The sequence below is a fragment of the Zonotrichia albicollis genome, chromosome 3, assembly GCF_047830755.1.
Source record: "Zonotrichia albicollis isolate bZonAlb1 chromosome 3, bZonAlb1.hap1, whole genome shotgun sequence".
Lineage (NCBI taxonomy): Eukaryota > Metazoa > Chordata > Aves > Passeriformes > Passerellidae > Zonotrichia > Zonotrichia albicollis.
In genome coordinates this window covers 64,579,393-64,604,544 of record NC_133821.1, presented here as the reverse complement: position 1 = coordinate 64,604,544, position 25,152 = coordinate 64,579,393, and the positions used below count along the sequence as shown (strand labels likewise).

General features: G+C 36.8%; 1 protein-coding gene across 6 annotated transcripts in view; it reads left to right on the top strand.

The window, feature by feature from the left end:
• Positions 1-14,901, top strand: part of ZDHHC14 (zDHHC palmitoyltransferase 14) — a 95,034-nt gene extending 80,133 nt beyond the window's left edge. For 4 of the 6 annotated variants that reach the window (XM_074537683.1, XM_026795413.2, XM_074537685.1 and 1 more), the window contains 4 exons: positions 2,200-2,302; positions 4,000-4,109; positions 6,563-6,665; positions 13,660-14,901. In XM_074537683.1, the coding sequence (XP_074393784.1) occupies positions 2,200-2,302; positions 4,000-4,109; positions 6,563-6,665; positions 13,660-14,061 (718 nt within the window). In that variant the 3' untranslated portion in view covers positions 14,062-14,901. The remainder of the gene's footprint in view (positions 1-2,199; positions 2,303-3,999; positions 4,110-6,562; positions 6,666-13,659) is intronic. The other 2 variants (XM_026795416.2, XM_026795415.2) reach the window with 1 other exon arrangement.
• Positions 14,902-25,152: the final 10,251 nt, after the last annotated feature.

The window sequence follows — 25,152 nt, the reverse complement described above, 5'->3', positions numbered from 1 at the left end:
AAGAAAAAAACTGTTGTTCATAGTTGTGCACCTCTTTCCAGGTAATTTTCCCAAGTGTCAAATTTTGCAGATACATTTTTTGTGTGCTTATCCTCATCAGGTAGAATCACTGAGCTGTAATCTCCCTTTTTAAGCACAGCCATGTTCAGATTTTTTTGCACAAATAATTTTAAAAAGCACAAACAAACAGTCCTAAATAGAACAACAGTAGCTTCCATATAAAATAATTACAATCAATTTTTACAAAAGATAATTCTTTCAAACTATTTTCAAACTGAGAATAGCTTTCGGTTTTCTTTAAATCAAAAGAGAATGGCCTATGCATTTGAGAATTTTTGTACAGGAACAATAGCCTGGAATTCATAATTTTTGTTCAGAGATGTACAGCTTTAAAAGGCTTAGTAGCACATCTTGCAGAAATGCCTGGCTTCATAATGATATGTTGGACAATTTAAAAGCTTGGTTACAGTTAACAGCAGCAAAAAATTAAATTGTCCAAATAGTATTGGGAATGCTAGTTTGGAGCCAGTCAATTCAGGCACAGAGACTGTGGCTATTTAAATCTTGCTAACAACCCTGTGTGAGATACTAAGGGAAAATTATACTGTATGATGCTAGTAAAATACTATACCATAATATACTACAAGGTTGTACTTTGTTGAGAATACATTGCTTTTTTGTGTTTGTAATGGACTTAGGTTGAATTAGTGGATTCTGGTTAATTTGATGTAAACTACCCCTGCTGTTCTTGAGTTGGTTTTGGATCATTGTGTGGGGAACTGAAAAGTGTCCCTTTTCTATGGGGAACTGAAAGGAATTCCCTTTTTTTTCCCCCAGCACAAATTATGACATGGAGGGAAGAACACATTTTTCAGTACATTTTTGAGTGTAATTGTGATGAGGAACATCCTGTTGGTGATATGTTCAGGTTGCAGGGACCTGTTTTCCCTCTAAGGTTCTTCTTTTCTGACCTGGTGAATCTTTCTCCTGGTGTGTAGATTCTACCTAACAGTGCTCATCTGCAGCCTTCTTTACTATTCTACTCTTTCAAAGCCCAGTCTGTATTGTGCATGATGTTTTGGGCTGTTTCCTTCTTTTACAAGTTTTGGAACCCTCTGCCAAGAGTCTGTTTCCTTACCCATGGTCCCTCGTACTCGTTGCTTTAGCTGTGGCTGTTGCAGAGTCAGAGTTCCTGTCTTGTGCTGGTTTGCCATCACACAGCCTGAGGAGGAGATGAGGGGCAGAGCAGTGAACCTGCAGCTCAGCACTGCTTTTGCAGCAGAGCTGCTCAGAATGCCAATGGCTCTTTTCTGCCTTTAAACCGCTCTGATTGAAGTAGGTCCTAGGGAAGATTGTACAAACTCCTGAGGTATCTCCCAGTTCATTAGGGGTGAGCAGCTGTGCAGTACAAAACTCTTCACTTTTAACTAATGTTAGGATTTTTTTATTGCAAGTATTTATGTCCATCCATGCCATTTCCAAGCCATGTCTCTGTGTAATGGTCAGGAGCTGTCATATTTTTCTTCTATTGGTAGGTTCAGTAATAAGGATGTATTTTCTGTGTTCTAAGGCTATGTCCTTGTGCTGGAAAATTTTGAGTTGACGTTGTCTTGGAAACTGACTTCACTAAAGGTTGATATGGTTAATATACAGATTATTTTTATCCTATTCTTCTCTCATCATTTTGTTCCTAGTGATGAATTATAGGTATTTTTCTGGGAACCCAACCCTCTTCTTCTGTTGAATCATGTTTCCTTAAAAAAATCCCAAAAATATTGAAGCATTATAGAAAACAGCATTCTCAAAGTAGATGTATTCTGAGTTCATGGCTGTTTTGTGTAAGTAAATAAATAAAAGCTGTAGAAGAAAGCCTTCTACAGAAAGTTTGGAAAGGTCCTCTTTATGCTTGATTCTATAAAGTTTAGAAGCAACTGTATTGTCTTAGTTTTGAGCTAATGACTCTGGGCATTGCACCTCACCGCAGCAGCCTGCTGGTGGGACACGCGCTGCTCACCGTGTTTGGCAGGGGTGGTGCTGTGTCTGGCCTAGGCAGATGCCCAGAGTTTCTTTTCTGCTGACCTCTTTGAAGTACTCCAGAGATCTCAAAGGACTTGTGGGCTACTCTGTATTTTGTGATTTTAACTACTTGTTATTGGATTTTTTTTCCCATTTGTGTATATTTCCTTGACTTCTAATTACTGTGCTGGAAGCTGTGGTATGTTTTTTCTCAGTATGGTCCATTGTTGGCCTCTCAGGTTTTCATACGTATTTGATCAGCTCCAATCAAACAACAAATGAAGATGTAAGTTTGTAGTATATTTCTACATATGTATTTCTAAATAATGAGGAGGTTTTTCTCAAGTCAGACATGTCTGCATCATTTTGTGAATACCTCAGTAGGAAAGAGAAAGAATTAATATAGTCCTGCTTGATTCAAAAGATCAGATAAAATCTCTTTGACTATGTTTGTTGTGGTTTGAAGATGTGGTCATTATACACATACTATGTCCATTATGGTTTATGCATGTAGGATCTCTGTCTTGAAATAGGAAAATACAGGAGGGAGGAGACAAGCAATTATATTTTATACAGTAGGAGATTAGTAAGTACTTTTCAGTATCTCCTTTTCACTGGGAGTTGTAAATAGTCTTTAACATAAAAATTGCTTACTGTGAAACTTGAAAAGTGTGTTGAATTCTCTAAACAAAAATGTCATCCTTTATTTTATCTTACCTCTGAAACTTTTTTTGCCATTCTGAGGTCCAAAACCTCTGGCAAGGAGTGTATGATCAATTTAAAGATCAACTTTCTCATTTCTACAGCTGTGTATTTTGCATATAGGATTCCTTTTTTTTTGCTATTGAATTATGTTTAACTGTGGAGTCTTCATGTGTCCTTCCCTAACTAAAAGGAAAAATGTTTAATGAATGAAAGGAGTACATAAAATTAGCTAGGGAGCTAATGGAAATTTAATAAGTGATCTAACAAAGCACTGCAAGCTTTAAGTTATTTTATTGTAATTTCCTATTGTACCTTTTTCATAGGTATCTGGTAGATATAAAAGTAGCATCTTTAGAATTGTAAAATATGTTTTGTTATTAAGGTCACAGTTAAAAGTATAAGTTTTACAGTAAAATCAATCAACCAGAAAAACACTTCCTAGGCAGGGTCAAAATGAACTGTGCCTCAGCATCAAGTATCAGAATAAGTAGCCTGACTTGGAAGAAATCTGCCTTGTTAATAAGACAGATGAGATACCCAGTTATTCCTCAGTCATTAGGTTTACTCAAGGTTGTCTCTCTAGATGGACTTAGTGTGCTTCCACCCTCTTCCCTCAAATAAATCTCTTCTGGATTGTTGAAAGATAGACAGCAGGGAACTGCAGCAGTGGAACATATCTGAATATCAAGTAAACTGTTCAGTAATTTAATTTAAAACATAAATTCCCAATTGAATACAGCAAGACATTTTACTCTGGCTCTCAAGTATCTCACAAACAGAAAAGAAAACTAGCTAAGGGAAAATGTAATAGGCAATAAAAGGTAGCAATTGCTGCATTTGCTTTACGATATTTTAGAACCTTTTGTGAACTTCAGGGATGATAATGTTGTGTGATATTGCACAGCTTGCAAACTTACCCAAGAGTATGGAAAAGAAGTGCTCAATTGCTGGCTTTAATCATATTTTGCCATTGAGCCTCTTCTGTAAAAGATGCTATAATATTTGTAAAATTGAACTTGGATCATTATGTTTAGATGCTGAAATTCCTGTTTTGAGTATATTGATCTCTTGAGATTGTGGGTTGTCTACATCTATGGAGCTAAAGCATGTGCTCATAAAGTCCAGCCTTCATAACAACCCAGAACTCTTAAATTGTTTGCAAAGTGTCATTTTGGATTTTCTGTGGTCTCTTCTGCAAGTAGCATGTGCAACCTTAATTTCTCACAGCCATTTTCTTTATTGTATTACATGTGATGCATATTGTTCATATCTCTTCAGATTAAAGGATCATGGTCAAATAAAAGAGGTAAAGAAAACTATAATCCCTACAGTTATGGCAACATCTTTACTAATTGCTGTGCTGCTCTCTGTGGGCCCCTCTCTCCAAGGTAAGACTATCAAAAGTATTGTTAGCATAAATGAAGCCATGTGATTGTTAATGAAAAAAATATTCTTTTTGATTATTTTATTTTATTCAGCAAAATGAAAGTTTTGGATTAGTGTCCGTTAGAAGCTTTAAGTTTTTCTTCAGCGGTAAAGAGATAAGTTGGTAAATTGCTTTTAAACTAAGTTAGTGATCAAATCTTGTAAAATTACATCTGAAATGGAAATACTTTTTTGTTATTTGAACTTTCACTATTGCAGTTAATAACTTAGAGCAATAAAAAATTTCTAGTAGTTAGCTGTTGCGTGAAGGTCAACCTGGAAGTTTATGAATCTTTTTCATTCCTAAAAAGTGTGACATGAGTTGGGGAGACTTGAGGAACCTTAAATCTACAACTAGCTTGATAATTGTTGATTTTTGTCTCTTAACTCTCAAGTATTGTTTTTAAATGGACAGTGTTTTTTTTATTCAATACTGTTAACATATATACATTAAACTGATTTTGGTGGTCTTACACCAAAGCAATTCCAAACAACATGTAATGGGTAATGGTTTGCTGAATACATTTTCACCTCTGGAAGTCTGAAATATTTATATATTTGAGGTTGGAGATGTTTTTTCATCTTGAAGAAAATGTAGTACAGAGCTGAGACTAGAGGAATAAAACTGGCAGCCAGAAAAACTTAATTCTTTTCTTATTCCAGTGCTCAGTGATTAGGCAGTTCATGTACTACATACACAGTTGAGGCCCAGTTCCGCTGTAGAGAGGGGCAGAAAAAACTTACAGATAAATCTGTGGCCTGCTCTTTTGTTAGTATTTTTGCTTTGCCTGGAATTGTGAAGTTATTAATCTGAACAAGAAGAAAGAAATTAAATGACTTTATGGTCCAGAGTCTCACGTGTTTAATTGGAGTGAGGTTTCTGGCTTTGCTGTCAGGAATGTCAGAGGTGGTTCTTCTATGAGCAGTCAGAGTTTAACAGGGGAGACTGACATCTTTTCCTAAAGGGGAAACAACAGAATAGAGATTTCCACATACAGGGTTACCCCTGGTGAGAGTGAATAGCTTTGTCTCTGTTTCCTGCCTATATGGATGTTGCCTGAAGCCAACCTTTTAATTCTGAAATTTTGCTGTTGATAAAAGTATGTGACATAAAAGCTCAATGCCACGCTTCAAATTCTTCTGACTCCAGATGGAAATCTTTATTAAAACTACATCTTTTTTCTCAGTATATGAAATAGTATATTAAGCTGATAAAAGTAGCAACAGACAATTGGACCAGACTGGCATTGACTCCTGTGTTTTAGCAGAGTTTGTGCATTTTTTCCTAAATTCCATGTAGCAACATTACTTATTTAGACATTGACATGTATATATAGAGGTTCTGCGGGGAGGTATTTTGTGACCACAGGGAAAAATTTACTGACTGTAACATGTAAATTATAAGCTTGCTTCTTTTACTTTTAATCTCAGCTATGTCCCACGTCACTAAATATTAGGTTTTTTCCTTAAATTTTGGAAAAGTGGCTTACCAGTAATTTCAGCTCAAAATTCAAAATGTTCAAGTGCCTTGAGCATGGAATGCAGATGAAGAAAGGATCTGTAAATAATCAAAACTTACCTCACTTATGTTAAAGATCATTTATCATTTTTAAACCTATGCAAGCAAATTCAGAATGTATTTTACATGTCCTCAAAAGTTACCTTCAAATCTTTATTTGATCCTTGGCTGTCAGCAGTATTCTGGTGCAGCAAATTATATAACTTCTTTAGGCATCTTCAACTAGGTTGGATTATTTTATTCTGTGTATTTGGTTATATCTTACAGTTTGGGGTTTTTTTGCTCACATTTAGTAATTTCTCCACGTAGTATATTCTTAGAAATAAGAAATTTGGTAAGCACAGTGGAACACTTTAAGCGGTGTTAAGTGGCTGTCATGAAACACCTGGCAAGTTGTCTGTCAGAAAGATTAACCTTTTTTCATTCCTAAATTTTGTGATTAAGTAGTTTCTAAGTAGTTTAAGTAGTAGCTAAATTTTGTGATTAAGTAGTTTCAATTTAGATGTGGAAACTGGTAAAAAAAAAAAAGAACCTTAAAGAGATAAAAGAGATACTGAATCAAAGTATCCTAAGTGAGTTTTGTCATTTGTTTTTTCACCTGTGGTTTAAAATTCTTTGGTTTTGTGGTATCTGCTGGTAAGCTTCTAAGTATATGTGATAAAAACCAAAAAAGTAGTGGTGCTTGTATGACAGGCAGTATCACAATGAACAAGTACCTTACTGATGAGTAGAAAATGAAGTCTAGTATTCATTTGACTAAAAAGGGACATTAGAAGGTATTGGTGAGGTATTAAGGTCTGTTGTACGATAGAAATTTTTATTTCTTTTTATTGAGAGGGCATAGTTAATGATCAGCAACATCTCTAATACTTTTTCTTTATTGTGATTATTCTGTAGCTTAATTGACAGAAGAGGATTTATACAGCCAGACACGCCGCAATTAGCAGGACCATCAAATGGCATTACCATGTACGGGGCCACACAATCTCAGAGCAACATGGTAGGAATCATCCCATAGTGTTGTTCATCAGGATTCCTGTGAATGTTTTTCTTCTCCGCTTTCATGTGAACTAATCAAGTAATAACTAACTGGATACAGCTGACACACTGGGTGGAATGAGTTGTTTAATAACAGTAAAGAAAAAAAACACAAAGTCCAAGGCTCTTTTTAATGTACATTTCACACAGTGTAATAGTTACTGCTCATGGATTCTAAAAAAAAAGAGTCTTTTCTACGCTGTTGGTTTATTGAATATACTGGCATTTTGACTTTTGCTGTTGACACCTACTGTGTTTTGAACTGGAATATTCAAGTATCGTGGACTTACAGTGGTTTGTCATTTTCCAGCTAATTGCTATTTTGTGTGCCACTTTCTTCATACTTTATTTCCTCCTTTGCTTGTGCGCTGCGGTTTTGCATAGACTAATGTATTTTAAAAAGCAAAGATGAACAAAGACAAGTTTCTAGGGGAGAAATATTTTGAAGAAAGAGCAGGAGGACACTGAACCTGAACAAAAAATGGCAACTGAATTGCTACAACAAAAGTTTTTTTTAAACATCTTTGAAGCTGTGCCAGTAGTATTTGCCTTGGATTCTTGCTGGTAGCATTGGCTATCATAATGGAAGATAGGATTTCCAGTGCCAAGAAGAAGAGAATAATTGGAAAGAGATCTTTTTCTAAAGGCAACCATCTTGCATATGTGCCTGTTTTTGAATTGTTGTCCACATATCTTCACAATATGTGGATTCTAATACTTTGACAAAGAAGTCATGAGTTACAGATACCCTCCCTCTGCCAAAAACGAGGAAGCCACGAGGCCTTCTGACATAGTTCAGCCTTTCTTTTGAACAAAAGAAGAAAAGATGCACTCTTCCCAGGCAGATTAGTTTTAGTATCACTGATAAACTCCTATAAAAATTTTGCTGTAGTTCCTAAGCTGATTTTACTTAATGTTTTGAGAATTAAATAGATTTGTTAGTCTCCTTAATAAGAAAATGTATTAGAGGCATGGTAGTAAGTCTGAATCTTCTGAGGTACAGTTGAGCAGAACAAGGTAATGCTCTATGTAAATTTTACTCAAAATTTACTCTGAAGAGAGAAAAGGGAGTTAAAAAACCAAAAAGATAAAGCAAACATTAGAAATGGGCTGAGGTCTTTCAGGAATTACCCAAACATTCTGATGCTGTCAAGGCTTCTTATTTGTGAGGATCATAAACCCACAATGTGTCCATGGCATCAAATTGTCTTTATCATTGCAAGAATTTAGATACTATATCATGATTCCTAGGTATTAATGAGAAAATCTTTGCCAATTTGGTAGAAAATTGACTAAGTTTGTCTCTAGAAATGGAGAAATCTGTTATGGTATTACTTTAAGTCAAACAGGTAGCTGTTACAATTTTAGAGTGTATTACTCCTAATTACACAAATTCTTCAAAGATTTCTTCTTAAATCCTAGAATGAGCTGGGAAATGAGCTTATATCCACATGAGCTGGGAAAAGTCTGCATTCTTTAACAGTTATCAGAGTTGCTTGGAAATGTGCAGATTTCACTCCTGAAAATGACCTCTGGAAATGCTTGGAAAATGTAATATGTCTTGTTTGGTTTGAAGGAATATTTTGGAATATTGTAATGCCATTTTTCTCAGGGCATCTTTTCTCCTGGTCTGTATCCAAGACCAATTGGTTTCTAAAGACTGCTGGCTATCAACATTTAAATTTCTCCCTTGAGTTTTGTTGTAAACTGTTAGAGACCGGCTTAGTTTACCTATGTCTCTAACGCTGTTTTCCCTTCCCTCTTGAAGGGGATATGTCTGGTATTGGAACTGGTATTATTATGACTTCAGATAAAGACAGACAAAGTGAAATTCCTTGACTTAAAGGAGTATGTGTAGATCATATCTGTAGACCATAATACTTTTCCAATCACAGAAGTTTGGCTGTTTATACATTACCAGAGATATTTATACTACTTTAGCAAGCTTAATGCTTTTTGATTACAAGAAATAAATTAGGAGAAGTATGAAGTGTGTTTCGGAACACCTTTGTGGTGTGTCTCTCTTGATTTTATTGCAGAATGTATTATATCAGGTCTTCAAGTCTAGATGTTACCCTGCTTATTCCACAGTGTGCTAAAATATCTCTCCTCATCATTGATAAAAAATAAAGATTTAAATCAGCATATTCTCTCTCACTTGTCTTCTCTTATTCCTTCTCTCTTTCATTTCCCTTTCTTCCCTTGAATCTTTTACAGAATCAGCTAGGTTCAAGAAGACCTTTGAAATTGAGTCCAGCCTTTGACCAAACACCACCTTGTCAACTAGACCATGGTACTCAGTGCCACATCCAGTCTTTTCTTAAACACCTCCAGGGATGGTGACTCCACCACCTCTCTGGGCAGCCCATTCCAGTGTGTAATCACTCCATCTGGGAAGAACTCATTCCAGATGTCCAACCTAAACCTTCCCTGGTGCAGCTTAAGACAATACTCTCTTGTCCTGTCAGTAGTTGCCTGGGAGAAGAGCCCAACCCTCACCTGGCTAAAGCCTCCTTTCAGGGAGTTGTAGAGAGCAGTGAGGTCTCCTCTGAGCTTCATCTTCAGACTAAACAACCCCACCTCCCTCAGCAGCTCCTTATAGGAGTCAGTGACTGGTGACTTTCTAAATAGAATTCTTATGTTTCACCCAACGAGTCTCTTGTCTCTCATTAAGTCCCTGTCGTTGCTTGGTATAATACTCTCATTCATTTTAATGAATCTTTTAGCATAGCCTCATTTTTGCAGTTAAGTTCAAAATAAATATCAGGCAAAGTGTAAAGATGCCAGATGCTGGTTTTCAGCGCAATACATTATCTCTCATTCAGGATACCATTTGTGGGGCACTCTATCTGTATTTAACAGCTTTTGGGGTAATTTTGACTCTGATACTTTGAATATTTAGTACAGGATCTACCCAACTTGTGGTAGCAGCCCAGTTTGTCACAATCTCAAGAAATCAGAGTTGTAGCTCTAATCAGTGCTTGATAGACCCATCCTGTGATTTTGGTTTTTTTCTAGATCTTCATAGAAGAGGTTTTTCTCATGTTCTCTCTGTAGTATCTACCTTGTTTTACTAAAAGCTGAATCTCTATTTACTTCCATGAAGGAAGCACATAACAATTATTTTCCTGGTGCATTCCCAGTGTTTTTAATTTCTTTTTTCAATATAATTTGAAATTAGTCTGGTACATTCATTAGCCAGCTTCTTAATATCCTTATCCACATAAAAAGCATGGTCACTTGGAACTCATAACTTCTCAGACTTTCAGTCCATAAGAACAAATAGTCTCCAATCTGAAGTAAAGTCTCTGGGCCAAGTATTGCTCCCCATTTGGCTTCAGAAGTTTGTCAGAAGTGTTTCCCTTCATAGATCTACTCATCATGAATATATACTCATCTACTACTACTGTACTGCTTGATAGTAGAGCCATTGAGTTGTTGAGGCTTGTGGCTCAGCTGTTGCACAGTATCCACAACACATTAATTTTGATTGTGAACTCCTACACCTGCTGGGAACATTTACACAGCTCTATCCCTCCACTCTTTACCATTTGTTGTGTACAGAATTTGGTATTTCAGCATTCTTCCTGTAACTTCATACCACTGTCAACCTCCTCTGAACTCCATGTTGTTTGTATTTTATTCAGGGTTTGTGAGACTGCTCAACCTGCTTTTTTCTGTCTTCTGATGTAACAATTCTTGAATGTTACTAGCATTTAGGAATTTTTTAAACTAAGTTTATTTAATATTTAAAGTAAATAATTCTGATTATTTCAAAATAATCACATTTAGAAATGTGAAAAATATATTGCCATGTACAACAATATTTTCATATTTTTTGTGTAGCTTAGAAAAAACATACTTTCTTCAGAAAAAAAAAAAGTATTTTTCCTTAATTGTTTGTATTTCTTGTGAAATAAACAGAGAATTCTAGGTTTTGTCCAAGTTGCTTCAATTTTCTGCCTTTTATTGTGGAAATAAACAGATATCCAAAAATTTCTGCGCATATATTTAGTTGAACTTCTGTACTTGTAGAACTTATTAAACTTGTCCTACCTTCAGAATCTGCTGTTTCTCTGAAACAGTGAAAATTTTAAGTGAAAAATAAAGTCAGCATATCTGAAATAAGAAGATGCTGGTGGAATAATTTTTGCAGTAGATTTTTAGTTATTTAGATTTTTTAGATTTTATTGCCAGCCTATGACCAAACACCACCTTGTCAACTAGACCATGGCACTCAGCTTCCTTTTTGTTACAGTCATAGGCTTTTTTGTTTTATTTGAAATTCTGGTGTTGGATAATTCATGTGATTAGTAGCAACTAAGACTTCCTGCCCTAAATTGCATTCAGTCAAGGCTGAAATAACAAAATCGACAAAAAACCACCATGCCAACCCTATAACAAATATGATTTCCTTGTTTTAGTTTTGTATTAGCTATTTAGACTCAAGAATAGTCTCCCTGTATATTATGTGTTGTTTTTATCTGATGTTTTTGAGAACCCATAGAACACACATACTTTTTCTGGGTTAGAACCTGCAATAGTTCCCTTTCTAGAAATATCTTTACAGCCTGTATCTTCCTAAGGAGTTTGTGCTGATCACTGTTGAACAGACAAGAAAAAGAAAACCTGAAATTTATCTGAGTGAAAGGAGAGGCTGTAGAGAAGTGAGACGTGCGTGGAAAATGAAGAGATATTTAGCACCTGAAGTTATAACACTATTTAATGGAGCTTTATGAGGCTACCCTATCTTTTTGATATAAATTTAACTGAAATGCAGTAGCATTCCTTAAGAAGAAAATTAATTCAGACTCTACAAAGAGTTCAAATAAGTTATCTTCAGCGAATACAAAGCTGTGTGCTTGTATTGCCTGGAACACGTTAATGATTTCCTTTGGAAGATCAGAACTGAATGTTCACTAAAGCAATAAGTCAGCTGCTAACATTATTTGTTTTCAGTGTACCCCAGTGGTTATAAGCATTCCTTTGTTATTTAACTTGTTCTTTGGCTACTGCCTTTCAGAGAAAATAGGTTTCGTTGGTCTTTTTGAAGTCTGACAATTCAGCTAACATATTTTTTTAAGGTCTGCATGGTAAGGTTGGTTGAAGTTTTAATCTAAATAAACAGGTGTGAATAACAGGATATTAATCAAGAATGAGTTATTCACACTGAATTACTAATTGAAAGCTTGACTTTAAAAGATGCTGACAGTTTTCTTCTTAGTAAGGTACTTAGGCAAGGTTATGGCTTTAAGCCTTGAGTAATCCCTCTGAAATGATAGGGAACCACTTCAGTTGTTTGGCTGGGGCTGTTCATCATTTTGTGGGGCGAAGATTGCTTGCAATTTATATGAAATCAATTTATGTAACAGAAGGCCAGTCCATTTATCTTTCTGAAAGCAGAAGTCTTGGAAATACGTATCTGAGTAAGGATTGAGCTTCTGCCTGTCAAAAGTAATTGGTCTGGGAGTCCTAAACCACTTAGATGTGTTTTTAACACTGCCTATCTCTTATAACCAAGTAGTCTGCTTGCACACTTGCTGAATGTTAGGTGTGTGCATCCCTCATTAGGCTGTTCAGTGGTGAAATTGGAGAACCTGAAAACAACAGAGTTACTTTAATTAACCATTGTTTATCGTGGTTTTCATCCTACAATAAAGGAGGCAAAAGTCTTCCCATGAGTTTTCAATGTGGCACAGTGGCATATTAAACTCAAATGGGCATTTTAGGGAAGTGCCCATTTTGTAACAATGCTAGTAATAATGGTTATAGTCAGGAGTATTATGGTTATGGTCAGAAAAAAACAGATGATGTATCTGTAATATGTAGTAATTTGATAAAAATCTAAGAAGTCAGTCATAGAGCAGAACATATTGCTTTAATGGAATAATTGAAATAACAGTGGATAGGATGTCTTACCTCTGGATATATCTTTTATTCTGCTTGCTTGCCTCCAAATGTCCTTCATTGCATTTGTAGTTGTATTCACTGGTTGTAGTGTTTTTCTTACCCAGCAGAGCAGTACTTTGGCAAATGAATCTAACAAGATTTTGAAAGGCTGTAATGTTATAAGGCACTGATCAGGCAATGAATTAAATATTTTTTCCTTAGGAGCTCTCAAAAGTCATGCCAATCCATGTTAATGAAACTTAATTTGGCAGTAGGTGTACTACCCACTTAGCTAGCTGGACATTATTAAAATGCACACCTGTCTTTTCATCTCAAGGAATGAGAGGTAATTTTGTATAAACTGTTTTTAGGAATTGTGTAGAACCAAAAAATCCGTTTCTGGTAGCACTCACTGAGATTAACTAGATTTATATAATGCTGGATTTGGCTTATTATTGAGACAATGCTTGCCAGAAAACTTGTGTTTTGTACCTTGATTCATCACATTGTCAGGATTAATCAAAAAACAGCCTAAAATTCATTAAGGTTTATCTCAATGCATCTGCAGTGCTACCTGATTTCTACACATCCTTGGGAATAAGGAGTATAGTGTAGGACATTCTCTAGAATTTGTATATGGTGTATTAAATTGTGAGGGGAAAAATTTTGCTTATGGAGCTTTATTACTAACTGTGTAAGATATCTCTGTCAAAAGACTTCTTGTTCTGGAAAGCCTCTGTGGTAGGTTAATTCCTACATGTGAAGACCAGTTAAAAGAAAAAATTGCCTAGTGTTTTTTGAAGAACGCTTAAATGAACACTGTAGATGTATATCGTCATTTTCTTTGATAATAATGCAAAGCATTGGCTCAGTTATGCATGCCTTTCTTTTTTTTTCCCTGGGCAGCATGCCATGGGATGTTTGGGTGGCTAACTATGGAATGATACTAATGGCCTTCTTTTTTTCTCTTCACATCCCATTCTTTTCCATACCTTTTTTATCCATATCCTCCTTTTTTTTCTCTCTGTTTTGTTTTTATATGATTTTGACACCCTTCCATCCTACAGTGTGACCAAGATCAGTGCATTCAGAGCACTAAATTCGTTTTGCAGGCTGCTGCCACCCCCCTCCTACAGAGTGAGCCAAGCATAACTAGCGAAGAGCTCCCTTTGCCAGGAAAGACTTCTCTCAGTGGGCCTTGTGCAACTCTGACTCTAGGGCAGCCAACACCGCCATCTTCTATGCCTAACCTCACATCAGATTCAGGGCTGACAGACATCATACCCTTAAAAGAGGAGCACGAAGGCCATCAGTTCCTGACTCCTGAGGAGGCGCCATCGCCGCCCGGGATGCTGCCCAGCGGGAGCCCCTTGGCGCACAGCCGCACCATGCACGTCCTGAGCCTGGCCAGCCAGGACTCGCTGCACGAGGACTCCGTGCGCGGCCTCGTGAAGCTCAGCTCGGTTTGAACAGCTTTTCTGAGCGCCACGCCGTGTCCTGGTGTCTCTGCAAATCTGTGCTTGGCGGGAATGACGCTGCAGTACCGCTGCAAGGCTTCGTAACATGCCTGTAATGGAAACTTTATCACTTAATGGAGTCTACTAAAAGGACGAGTGATTTTTTTCAATGGAGCTATGGCATTTTTTTGACCAGGTTGTTATCGGTTGTACTTTGACGGTGACTGCGTTTTACTTTTAAATAAAAGCAGAAAAGGTCAATAATCTCGTTTTTTGAAGCTTGGGTACAGCGAGTTGGAAGTCAGCCTGTAGCAAACACCATGTACAGTACAAAAGAGAGAGATTCTTGGATGTAAGTGTCATGCTCTGTGTTCTATGCTCTTGTAATACACACTTGTTACGGCTTACCACACCTGTGGCCAGAATGATCTGCACTTACATGTTATGCTACCAATATTTGAGATAGAAAATTGCCATTCCATTTGTTAATACAAAACAAAAAAAAGACTGCAGATGTGGATTTGCATGCCACGCTACAGTATGTGTTACAGTGGTGTTGGTATTAAGAGAAAGTGCTGCTTTTTTATTTGTGACTTTCAAAGTGCTGTTTCGTTTAAAGACAGTACAGCAAACAAATGAATGGACTATATTTTTTGAATTTATTAAATTTTATTTTAAATTAATCAGTGGTGCCTAGAAGATGATGAATTACTGATTTGATCATGTTGCATATCATTTAACCTTCTGTTTAAGTGTTTAAGTGAGGTATTGTGTTGTGCCATACCACAAGATTCTTCCACTCCCTAATGTGATACAATTACCTGTGGACCTCCAATAAAATGACATCCTCTATTTCGTGGACGTGTACAGTTATCCTTGCACAGTTTTCATGGGGCCAAGAGGGGGAAATCATGACTTGTTGACATAGTTTGTAAAGATTTGACTGGAATATGTGTACTTGATAAAACTAGAGCTATGGAGAAATAGCTGGTTACAATTAGGATTGCTTCACCATTTTTTATGGTTTTGTTGGAGCTGTGTGTTTGTTCCCATAGGAGGTCTTTATTTGGAAACAGTAGAATTAACCTCTGCTTGCACTGTAATTCAGTCTGGCTGAAGGCTGAGGGGCTTAAGATTCAAGACAAAGACAGAGCTTAGTGAAGTAATCTTAAATGAATAATAGTCTGTAGCTCTTTCCTGGCCATTGTTCATCATTTGTATTTGTCCTTTGATATTTTAAATGGAAATTTTGATTTCATTGAATTCTTCTGTGCTTTTTCTTTGCTTGCTTAAGTAAAGTGCAACTAAAAGGTTGAAGAGAATTTTATATCTATTTTTTGTGACAGCTGAAGAGAACCTTAGTTAAACTGAAAACTGTAATAGCTGTAATACTGTATTTACCTGCTTTTCAGGGTGTGGAACCTGGATTATTCTCTTCCTAGGACAAATTACGTGCAGAATGGGCTTTATCTGATGTTTCTATGGCACGAAAGCATTTGCCAGTTAAGAAATTTAACAGTTCTGTATTATTGACCCTGGTCATCCACTGAATCCAGCCTAAAAAATCTTTTTTCTTTTAACTTTTGTTGTTGAAATTGAGATTAATCAGCCTGCAGAATTTCATTCACCCATGCTATTGAAGATTAAGACAAAATACTGACAAAATCCCTACTCCTGTAAGATTTCATGAGTAGTCTGTTTCTAAAACTGATGATATTACCTTGGACCTAATTCAGTGTGTTGAACATAGCAGTGCTTTCTCTCTGTGATTGTCACAATGGGTCCACTGAAGAAGCTCTGGCAGGCAAATCTCTCCTAGATATTTGAGCCACTGAAGAAGCTCTGGCAGATAAGTCTGTCCCACCTACTGTAAACCACCTTCCCTGTATTTTCCAGAAGCTGGGACAGTCTGGAGTTCTTTCCACCAGCCAAAGTGTAGTGACAGACATGTCCCAGTTGGTTGCTCTCCCAGTAAGCCATGAGTTTCAGCACTTCTGTAGCTGCTCTTGAAGAAGTCAGTAATGCTCATCTTCTTGATTTCACCTTTCCTTGACACAGCTTCTTGGGTATGAAGCCATGAGCATCTGCATTAAAGCAGGCAATGGATTGAGGGCTGGAGATACTGGTCTGATTGATAGACCTGGGGAAAGAATCCCAGCTTTGAGTTTGTAGACTAGTACTTGATGAATCATTCTGTTCTCTAATAGGTGTCTGTGGGTAGTTAACTATGGATGCATTACTCACTACTTATAAGGACAAGTCAAATATTTTTAATGTGGTATCAAAGCTTTCCATTTGTACAAGTCATGATGAGGATGATTATTTTAAGGAAATTGTTCTTTTTAAGTTTCCCTGAAATAGCAGATGGATTTTATGTTTCCAAGAATACCAGCTTCGTGACAACATTTGTATGTCGCTGCCACTAGGGAGTAGTGAAGAAGGCTCTCTGCACAATAAAATTAGTGTCAGTTTTAACATGAAAGGGAAGGGAGGGGGATGGGATTAGAGTCTTTATGCTGTTTGCCTTGTGCTCGTGCTTTTCACCATCATTTTTTGAACCTTCTATTTTGTTTACATGGGAAGTGTAAGAATTACGAAACGTGGTGGAAACAGATGTGCTGCTTCAGGCACACTTGTTCACGTGACTTTCTTTTAGTTTTTAAGATGACACTTTTCTTCTGAACCTGCTGCCTATGTTTTTAAATTTGGCTTTTGAGAATGTACTGAATGCTTTGAATTCGTTTATACATTTATATCACCCCTATTTTAAGTCTCTTTTCCTCCCCATCTGTCTGTTTTAAATGGTGACATCTTGAACCTCCCAGACATGCCTGCCTTGCGAGGACATCTGCTGGAAGGCTTCGGAACTAAGTCCTAACCCATCGGGATCGGTGATTGCAGCCTTTGGCTGGCGGCAGGCAGTGGTTCAGCAGCAGGTTGATCACAAAGGTACCTCTAACAGGGCTTTTGGATGCTTCCCCTCACCTCCATCATACCTGTCTTCAGTTCTGGGCACTCCCTTCGTTGGAACTTGTGTATTTATCTGGAATGAGTCAGCAAAGTAACTATTCATCAGCTTCTCTACTGATTTGATTGTTGGTATTTTATTTTCAAGTATGATGACAGAGCATGCACACTGAGGATCCAAAATTATAATCCTTGTGAGTACTGCACAGGGTTTTTTCTATTTTTATTTTCTGTGACAGAATACTACTATTAAATAGCTCTTTCCATGTTTGATTTATAAATCTAGAATAAAAATTGATATTTTCAGAAGAGTAAATTTTTTTTCCTAAAAGCCTGAAATCTTTGAATGTGTGAAAACTGATTAGTCTATCTGATTTAAAATACTTATTCTTTGTTTTTTTAAATATTTTCCCCTTCTAGTTGTCTATATAATCTTCTTTGTAGAATGAAATACAGTGCTTCATAAATTTTTTAAGGCTCTTTATTTTTGTGATTTCTCAAAGGTATTTCTATCTTAAAGTGAGTTTTGTATTCATAGCAGTTAAACATGTCCAAGAACAAACTTGTATTAATAAATGTCCAAGCGTTGTATTTTTCTGTTATAGTATATCCTTTGGTAACTTTTTGTCCCTTCCTGTGAACTCGATACAGGTAGATTATTTCTGCATTCCTTAAAAATCATCTTATAGATAGAAGAATAGCTGGTTTGCAGTTATGTGCATTCTAGACAATGCTCCCAGAAGAAGCAAGCTGATGTCATAAACCCATGGACATAAGACATGGGTAAGACAAATTTATGAGACACATCTTACAAATGTGATGACCAACTTGTGGTAATGGAGATTTTTCCTATTTTTTTCAGTCTATTCAGCAATTGTAACAGTTCACAGTACCTAAAGGGTTGCTAATGTTCAAAATCCTAAACAAAGGTGTTTCACTGGAGAACCAACAAAATTGAGCTTTTGTTTGTCTTTTAGTTCCCAAATTCAATACAGCTTGAAGAACAACTCAGCAATATTGTAGAGAGATCTAGTCCTTACTTTAGTTATATTCTGGTTTAAATAATATGTGGGAGCTGTCATGTATTTGTTGACTTATTCCTTCTCTCTCTTCCCCTCCTTATCGGCAGTGGTAATCTGAAGCTGAACATGGTGTGTTTGACCACGGGCCATTCTGAGTTTTGGTATTAAAAGCCAAATGATCCTGTTTTAGGGACTGCCATGAAATGAAGTAGTATACTTCAACACAATTTCAAATACTCCTAGCCCCAAAATATGAATGAAATGTGTTTTAGACACTTGTGTGTGGATTTAGCTCACTTAAATTAGAGCTGTCCTAGTTTTCAGGATTCGTCTGGGTCAGGGCTCCCTGATTTTGGTTGCCGGCCTACAAAGATGTTGCAGTTTGACATCGGAGTGCACTGCCTGGGCTACCAAAAGGCTCATGAGATTAAGTGAGCTATTTAAACCTGTGGATATCTAGATTAATTATGAGTCATTGCAGCAATTCAGTTCTATCACCAGAAGGCAGCTGTCTATTAACATTCAACTATGCAATTTGAGAGTTGATGACAAACAAGACAAGTTGGGGAGAACAAGTTTTGGATGTTCTAAGGAGATTAAATAGGAGTTTGTTTCTAAGGTAGGTCAGAGAGGACAGGAATAGGAAGATCAAAGGGAGAAAGAGTGAAAGCAGAACAGAGATTATCAGGTGACATGGAGGAAAAGAAGAATTACCTGTAGGCTGTGGAGGGCAAAGGAGGAGGTAGAAACAAAAAAGCCTCATGGGAAAGAAAATTAGGACAGCTGTCAATATTGATCAAACAATATTTTTTAAAAACCCAAAACAAACAACAACTACTCACTGGTATTCTTGTTTGTTGGTTTGTTTTGATTTTTTTTAGAAATTTCTTAAAAGTCATTCTAGAAAAAAAAAATAAGGTCAGACTTTTGAGAGAAAGTGATTGTAGGAAGATGGTAAGGAATATGTGAGAAGTTAGTTTGCCCTCAGGCTCCTTTCCCTTAACATCTTTTTCCATTTCTGTTTTGAAAACACATCTGTAAATATAAAAACAGGTGAAGTCTTGGCTCCTTAGAAGTTGATAGAAATATAAAGACATTGAATATGATAGAAATGGGAATTGCTTTAGCATTTTGAACTTCCAGACTGTTAATTGTTTGAGCATTCTGTATTTCCATACCAGAAGTGCCTTTGCCTTGGAAAAACAAGTGGAGTAATATGGTTTAGTGTTTCTTGGTGATGCCTTAATTAAATTTGCCCATCCTTTAGCAGAGTGTTTTCCTAAGCAGTAGTCTCATCAATTTAACGTGAAGCCTGGAATTCAGTCAGAGTTTCTGTGACTATTGTGCAAATCAGAATTAAGACTACAGACTAGATGAAGTTTGTGGTTTGAAAACTGTAAAGGTCTGTCCCACAGAGATGTATTTACTTTGCAATATATAACAAAGTCAGTTGCACTGGCAGCAGGATGTTAATGACAATGTTGTCTTGATGTATTTTATGCACTTTCCAACTTTAGCTACATTGCCACTTCTGAAAACCTGGAAAAACAGAACCAAGTTTCATCCTAATATAATTAAAATCTTCTCAAACCCAAAGCTGGTAACAGCTGCTGGAACTTCTCTGTGTGTATTTAGGTGTAGTTGCAGAACAGACATGAAGGGACCACTTAGCCAAGCACTAACAGCTTGGCTAAATGATCTGTGATGTGAGGAGAGCTGCTGATTTTCTAGCATGCAAAAGATACCTCATATTTTTATGTAACTTAGTTTTCTTCCTAAATTGAAAGGAAGAATAAAGCTAAAAAAAAAGTTTTCCACAGGTTCTGGAGACTACAACTGAAGAACCTTTTGGAACACAAGTGGTGTTTGATTTTTAAATAAACAGTTAGTGTATCTTTTATTACATATATGAAATTGAAATACTAAAAAGTCATCAAAGAGTTCTTCTGTTGTTTTTGTATTCACAAAAACATAAAATGGTTTGGAAGGGATGTTAAAGATCATCCAGTTCCAGCCCCTGTGCCGTGAGCAGGTACACACTTTTACCACAGTTAGACATGAAGAAGAAAACAAAGTTAAGTGCTTTATTCCATAATTACACATGTAGCAGCTGTTTCTAATATTCTTGTCTTACTCTTGAATATTTTTTTTCTCTCATATGAAAGACTTAAAATCATCTTCCATCTGTAAAGTAATGTTCTGTAACATGTTGTACTTTGATTTTTCAATTATTTAATAAACTTCTGACAGGATAAGTCAGGACTACTAAAAACAGTATGCACAAATCAGGAGGAAAAAATCAAAATGCTGTTTTTTATTGCTTCTGTCACACGACTTCACGATAGCAATAGATTCATGCAGTTGATATGAGATTACTTGCTCTGGATTCCACTTGCCCTGGTTTCCACTGGAAACCAAAGTGAAAAAACCCCTAAAAAATTTGCATTGACAGCCTAAAAGGAAAGGAATATGTTGGTGAGGAGGGAGGGAGCAAGAAGATTTAATCAGAATGTTCTAGATATAAATGCCTGGGACCAAGTTTTTCTGGCCTTTGGTTGAGTATGTATCCACATAAGTATTTTAATGCATTTTGGAAATCTGTTTTCTTGTTAGCTCTGCTTAGCACTTAGACTCATTCCATGGAGCAGTCTTGTGAAACAAAATAGGTTTCTTTTAAATAGAAAATTAACCAGAAGGTAAGTTCCAGCAGCATACCTAATGCAATCCAAATGCTCCCAGGACCAGACTGGAGCTGGTCCAGAGTTTCTGTCCTCAAAATAAGAAAAGTGTGGACGTGAGGTGAGCAGCACCAAATGTTTTGCTGCAGAAATCTATGCATATAAAACTCACTGCTTGTGAAAGTAGGTATAACCATAGATTTGTTTTCCAACTGACTTATATTGTTCCTCTGGTTCATACTGCTGAAGTTGTGCTTTCTTAGCTAAAAAGAAAAAAAACAAAACCAAAGCAAAACCCCAAGAACCTAATATCTGTCAAAATTAGCTTTTATTCATAGGTTGTTTTTCTTTAAAGTATAAAAAATAATTCTTACATGAACAATGTGCTGAAAAAATGCTCCTCAAAGTTTGTCAAATGCAAGACTAACTAACACCTGCATTTCAAGGGTGAGCTTTCAGTAGCATCATATTCCTCTGTAAGCTGCCTATTCACTCTGACAACCTGTCATCTACAAATCTAGTGGCCTCTTTTCTGGTCCATATCAGTTTGGTGAGTTGATGTGCCTTAGCATGAATTATTGTAAGGAGATGGCTTCTACTTTGTTTTAATTTATGCAAGTCTATTTGAAGAGTTTAAAGTATGCTTTATTTCAACTACTTATGTTGTTGCTGAATTATGGCAATTTTTTTGTCTCTGCTCAATAGATCCTTAATCTGAGCTTACATCCTTGGCATAGTGATTAGTGATCCTGATGCCTCAGGAATGGATTCATGTTTTAAGACTGATGGTTGCATATTCCTACGTGCTTCTGCTGGCTGTAGTGACAGTAGCATCCTACAGAATTTACTGGCAATATGTCAAGGATAATTAAGGAGCACTGATTAGATTACACACCTAAAAAGTCTATAAGAGGTGCATTTCTTCCACTGACTGTAAGGAAAGAATGTGAGTTGCATTAAAGAAAACAGAAACGTGGTGTAGCATGTTGGCTTTTATCTGGTCTCATTCAAGCAGTATCACATTCACACAAACTTGTATTCCTGGTCACCCTACAGTTTGTGAAAAAGCCACGTGAGTGTGAAGAGGTCGCCTAAAAGTCTTTAATTCAGTGTCTTTGCACCGAGGTACCCAGCAAGGAGGTGTTAATAGCACGGTCAGTGACAGAGGTACTGCCTTTTCATTAAAGGAAAATGAGGGGAATGCTGCCTGCAGCCTGGTGCGTGAGCCACAAGGGCTGTGTGCAAATCAAGCACACCTACAAGCCTAAAATTTCCAACTGGTCAGTGCTTTTGTCTTAGTTAGAGACTAGCTCTTGACCCAGCATGCTGTTGGTGTTATCTGTGCTCCAACATCTGCATTGAAGCCATTTGTTCATACTGAGAATTCTGTACCAAAGCACACTCTAAGTAATCAGTCTCAAAACACATCAATTTCTTGATTTTTCTTCAAGCTACCTTTTGCTTATTTCTCAAAAAAAAAAAAAAAAAAAAAAAAGGAGGAAAAAAATTCTTTACAAATGGGTTATACCTGGATTATAACCCAGGGTTCCCCTGGGTTATAATTAGGCAGTTTTATATAACCAAAATGTTTGAGCTATCATGAATTAAAGGACATGCAGTGTGACATGATTAGTTATTAACATTAAATTTATAATTTGTAAGTAATTTAGAAATAAGACCACATGCATGTCTTCGTGTGAAACCACAGTTTTGGATATTTGTCTTGAAAGTGCTGATAAGTTTAGATAAGTGGAATTTCCAAAAGAAAAACACAGCTCAGAGGCCAAAATCTCTGACTTAGTTCAGGCAGCCCCCCATAATTAAAGGCTTTATATTTATTTTGGTTTTATAATTTCAGGAGTTACCTAAATGGCAAATATTGTTCATGTAACAACATTCTTGACATACAGACTCTTGTAATTAAATGGGCCATATTTTGTAAACAAGATAAATTAAAAGACCAGTGTACTATTCTTGAGTGTAGAAAGTCTGTTTGATTTTACTTTTTTAAAACACAGCTTTCCAATTCTCTGTTCTATTGTATTTGATGTCATGTAATCTATATCAAAAATCAAACAAATATCCAGGCTTTTTGTCTCAGTAAGTTGTTTAGCTGATTTTACAGAGCCTGGTGTTTTCCCTGGTGTTTTCCCAAGACATTGTGATCATGTAGATCTGAGGTGCTTTTTCTGTCCTCACAGATTTAGGCTGCTTTATTTAGTGCTCAATGTTAAAGCTTTTCCTAATGGATAATGCAATTGCCTACAGTTCTGGCCCTGTCAAGGAGCAGGAAATTTTTCCAGGGTTTTTTCCTGCTGCTTGAGTTTCATACTTGCCTCTACAGTTTCTCCTGCATTTCCTTATTGTAGGTTTCTAGATGTTCTTCTGTCCTGCTCTGTTTTTCTGATTTGGTTCTAGAGCATGTTTTACTAGGAAATTTAATCTAATGAAACATTTAGCTATGTTTCTCTTTTGATTTCTAGTTGCACCTCTTTCAAGGAGGGATCAGCTATAAAGAGAGTGTCAAATGTTCTTAGATTGGAAACTGGTGATGTCTGTAGCCTTCCACTGGGCCTCAGGTGTCATGTCTTCTTTTTGAGACAGGACTATATGTCTGGGGGGATCCTCACTTGTGTAGGTCTTTTTTAGTTTCCTCAGTGAGTATAGGAATTTACAGGTGTAACAAAGATGCAGTTATATTTATGATCAAGTGAGTGGATAAATTGAAACTTGTTCTGGTGATGTGTGACCTGAAAAAAGTTTTTCTCATGGTTGTATGAATTTTAAGGAATAGGGAATAACAAGATTGTATTGGATTTGTCAATGAAATACATTTCAAAAGCAAACAAAAAGGTACATCCAATTAACATGGGAAAAGAGCTCCTCTTCACTCTGGGATTTTTAAAGGAGGCCTTTTTTTCTGGCCACACTCACCTTTGGTACTTACACTTAACTGTCACTTGTCATCACTACTCATTTTTGTGTTTTCATTTGCTTTCTAAATTTGGAACACACCAACATTGACTCTGAGCTAGGTGATGGAAGAATATACTGCCTCGCTCTCTCCATTTTAAGAGTATAGGTTTCCTGCCCCAGACTCATCTTTTCTATGATTCTCTTGCCTCTTGCCACAGCAGCAGGAGCATCTCCCACAGCCTTGTCATGTTCATATATGTATAGATATAGATATAGATGATATAGATACAGATATGCACACACACATGCATGCTCCCTGCATTGCTCCAGGGGTTTGTTGTTCTCTGGCTGCCCTGCTCTGTGTTGGCTTTAGCTGAACTCCTCAGCAATGCTGCCAGCGCTCTGTCCTGCCTCAGGCTCCCTGAGCACACTGACAGAAGCCCATCCCCACCCACCATACAACAGCTGGCTGTCATCCCTCTCTGGCAGCTCCAAGGCTTTTGGGAGGATCCACACCCGCACGCTCAGGCTGAGTGCTGAGTCTGTTTTTCCTTAGCAAACCCTTCTAAACAGTCTGCTTAGTTTTGCTCTATGCTTTGGCTTTCTTTACAAGCAAGTCCACTGTAGCATGGACTCTTATCCACAAACATGGAATGCTGAACCTGATTTTGTTTTCCTGTTCAAAGAATATAAGCCATAGAGAAGAGCTTTTTTCAGTACACTCATGCAACTCTGCTGTGTTTCTGAGTTTTATCTAAAGTAATTCTTTAAGCTTATTTGAAAGTCTGCTGAAAGCTTCAAGATAGCAGATTACTTTGTGTAAGTGGCTTGGTGGACGACTCAAGCAGTAAATTATTTAGTGCCTGTCTTTCCAGAAGGGCTGAAGCTAGGTTATGTGTTCTATAATTCAGAAAATACTTAACACTTGAGTGAACAGGCACATACAAAAAGAAACATGACTCACCCAGTATTAAAATAAATCTGTTGCTTTCAGGTGTAATTTTTTGTCCTTCATCATTGTTCAATGTTCCTCATTCTGCATTTAATAAAGGATTATGCACCCAGTTCTACTGGGTAACAGGAACAGCAACAACCCTGTTTTACTGTAGCATTTAAAACCTATTGGATTATAAAAACTGATGTTGTTTGTTATTTTTTCTTCCAGAATAACTGCTTGTTTCAGTGCAGTTGGGTTCAGTGATGTGCTATTTCAGTCCTCCAGAAAATTTACTGCTTCTTTTCCTGTTAAAATACAGATTTGCAGAAGGGATCTGTGCTGTAGATAAGTGTGCTATCGGATCATCTTAATATGCATCTCTTCCATTTGTTTACTGAAGTATAATTCATAATTCATAGCTGCTGTTTTCTTAAAAAGGAAAGTTTCCATACAATAATCGTGCCCACTTAAAATAATATGCGAAGATTGTAGTGTCGTTTTTAGTAGTGAAACCAAAGAAAAACCACTGTGAAATGTGCCTTCACATATGGCACCTGTGCCAAATTGTGGTCTCTATGTCTTT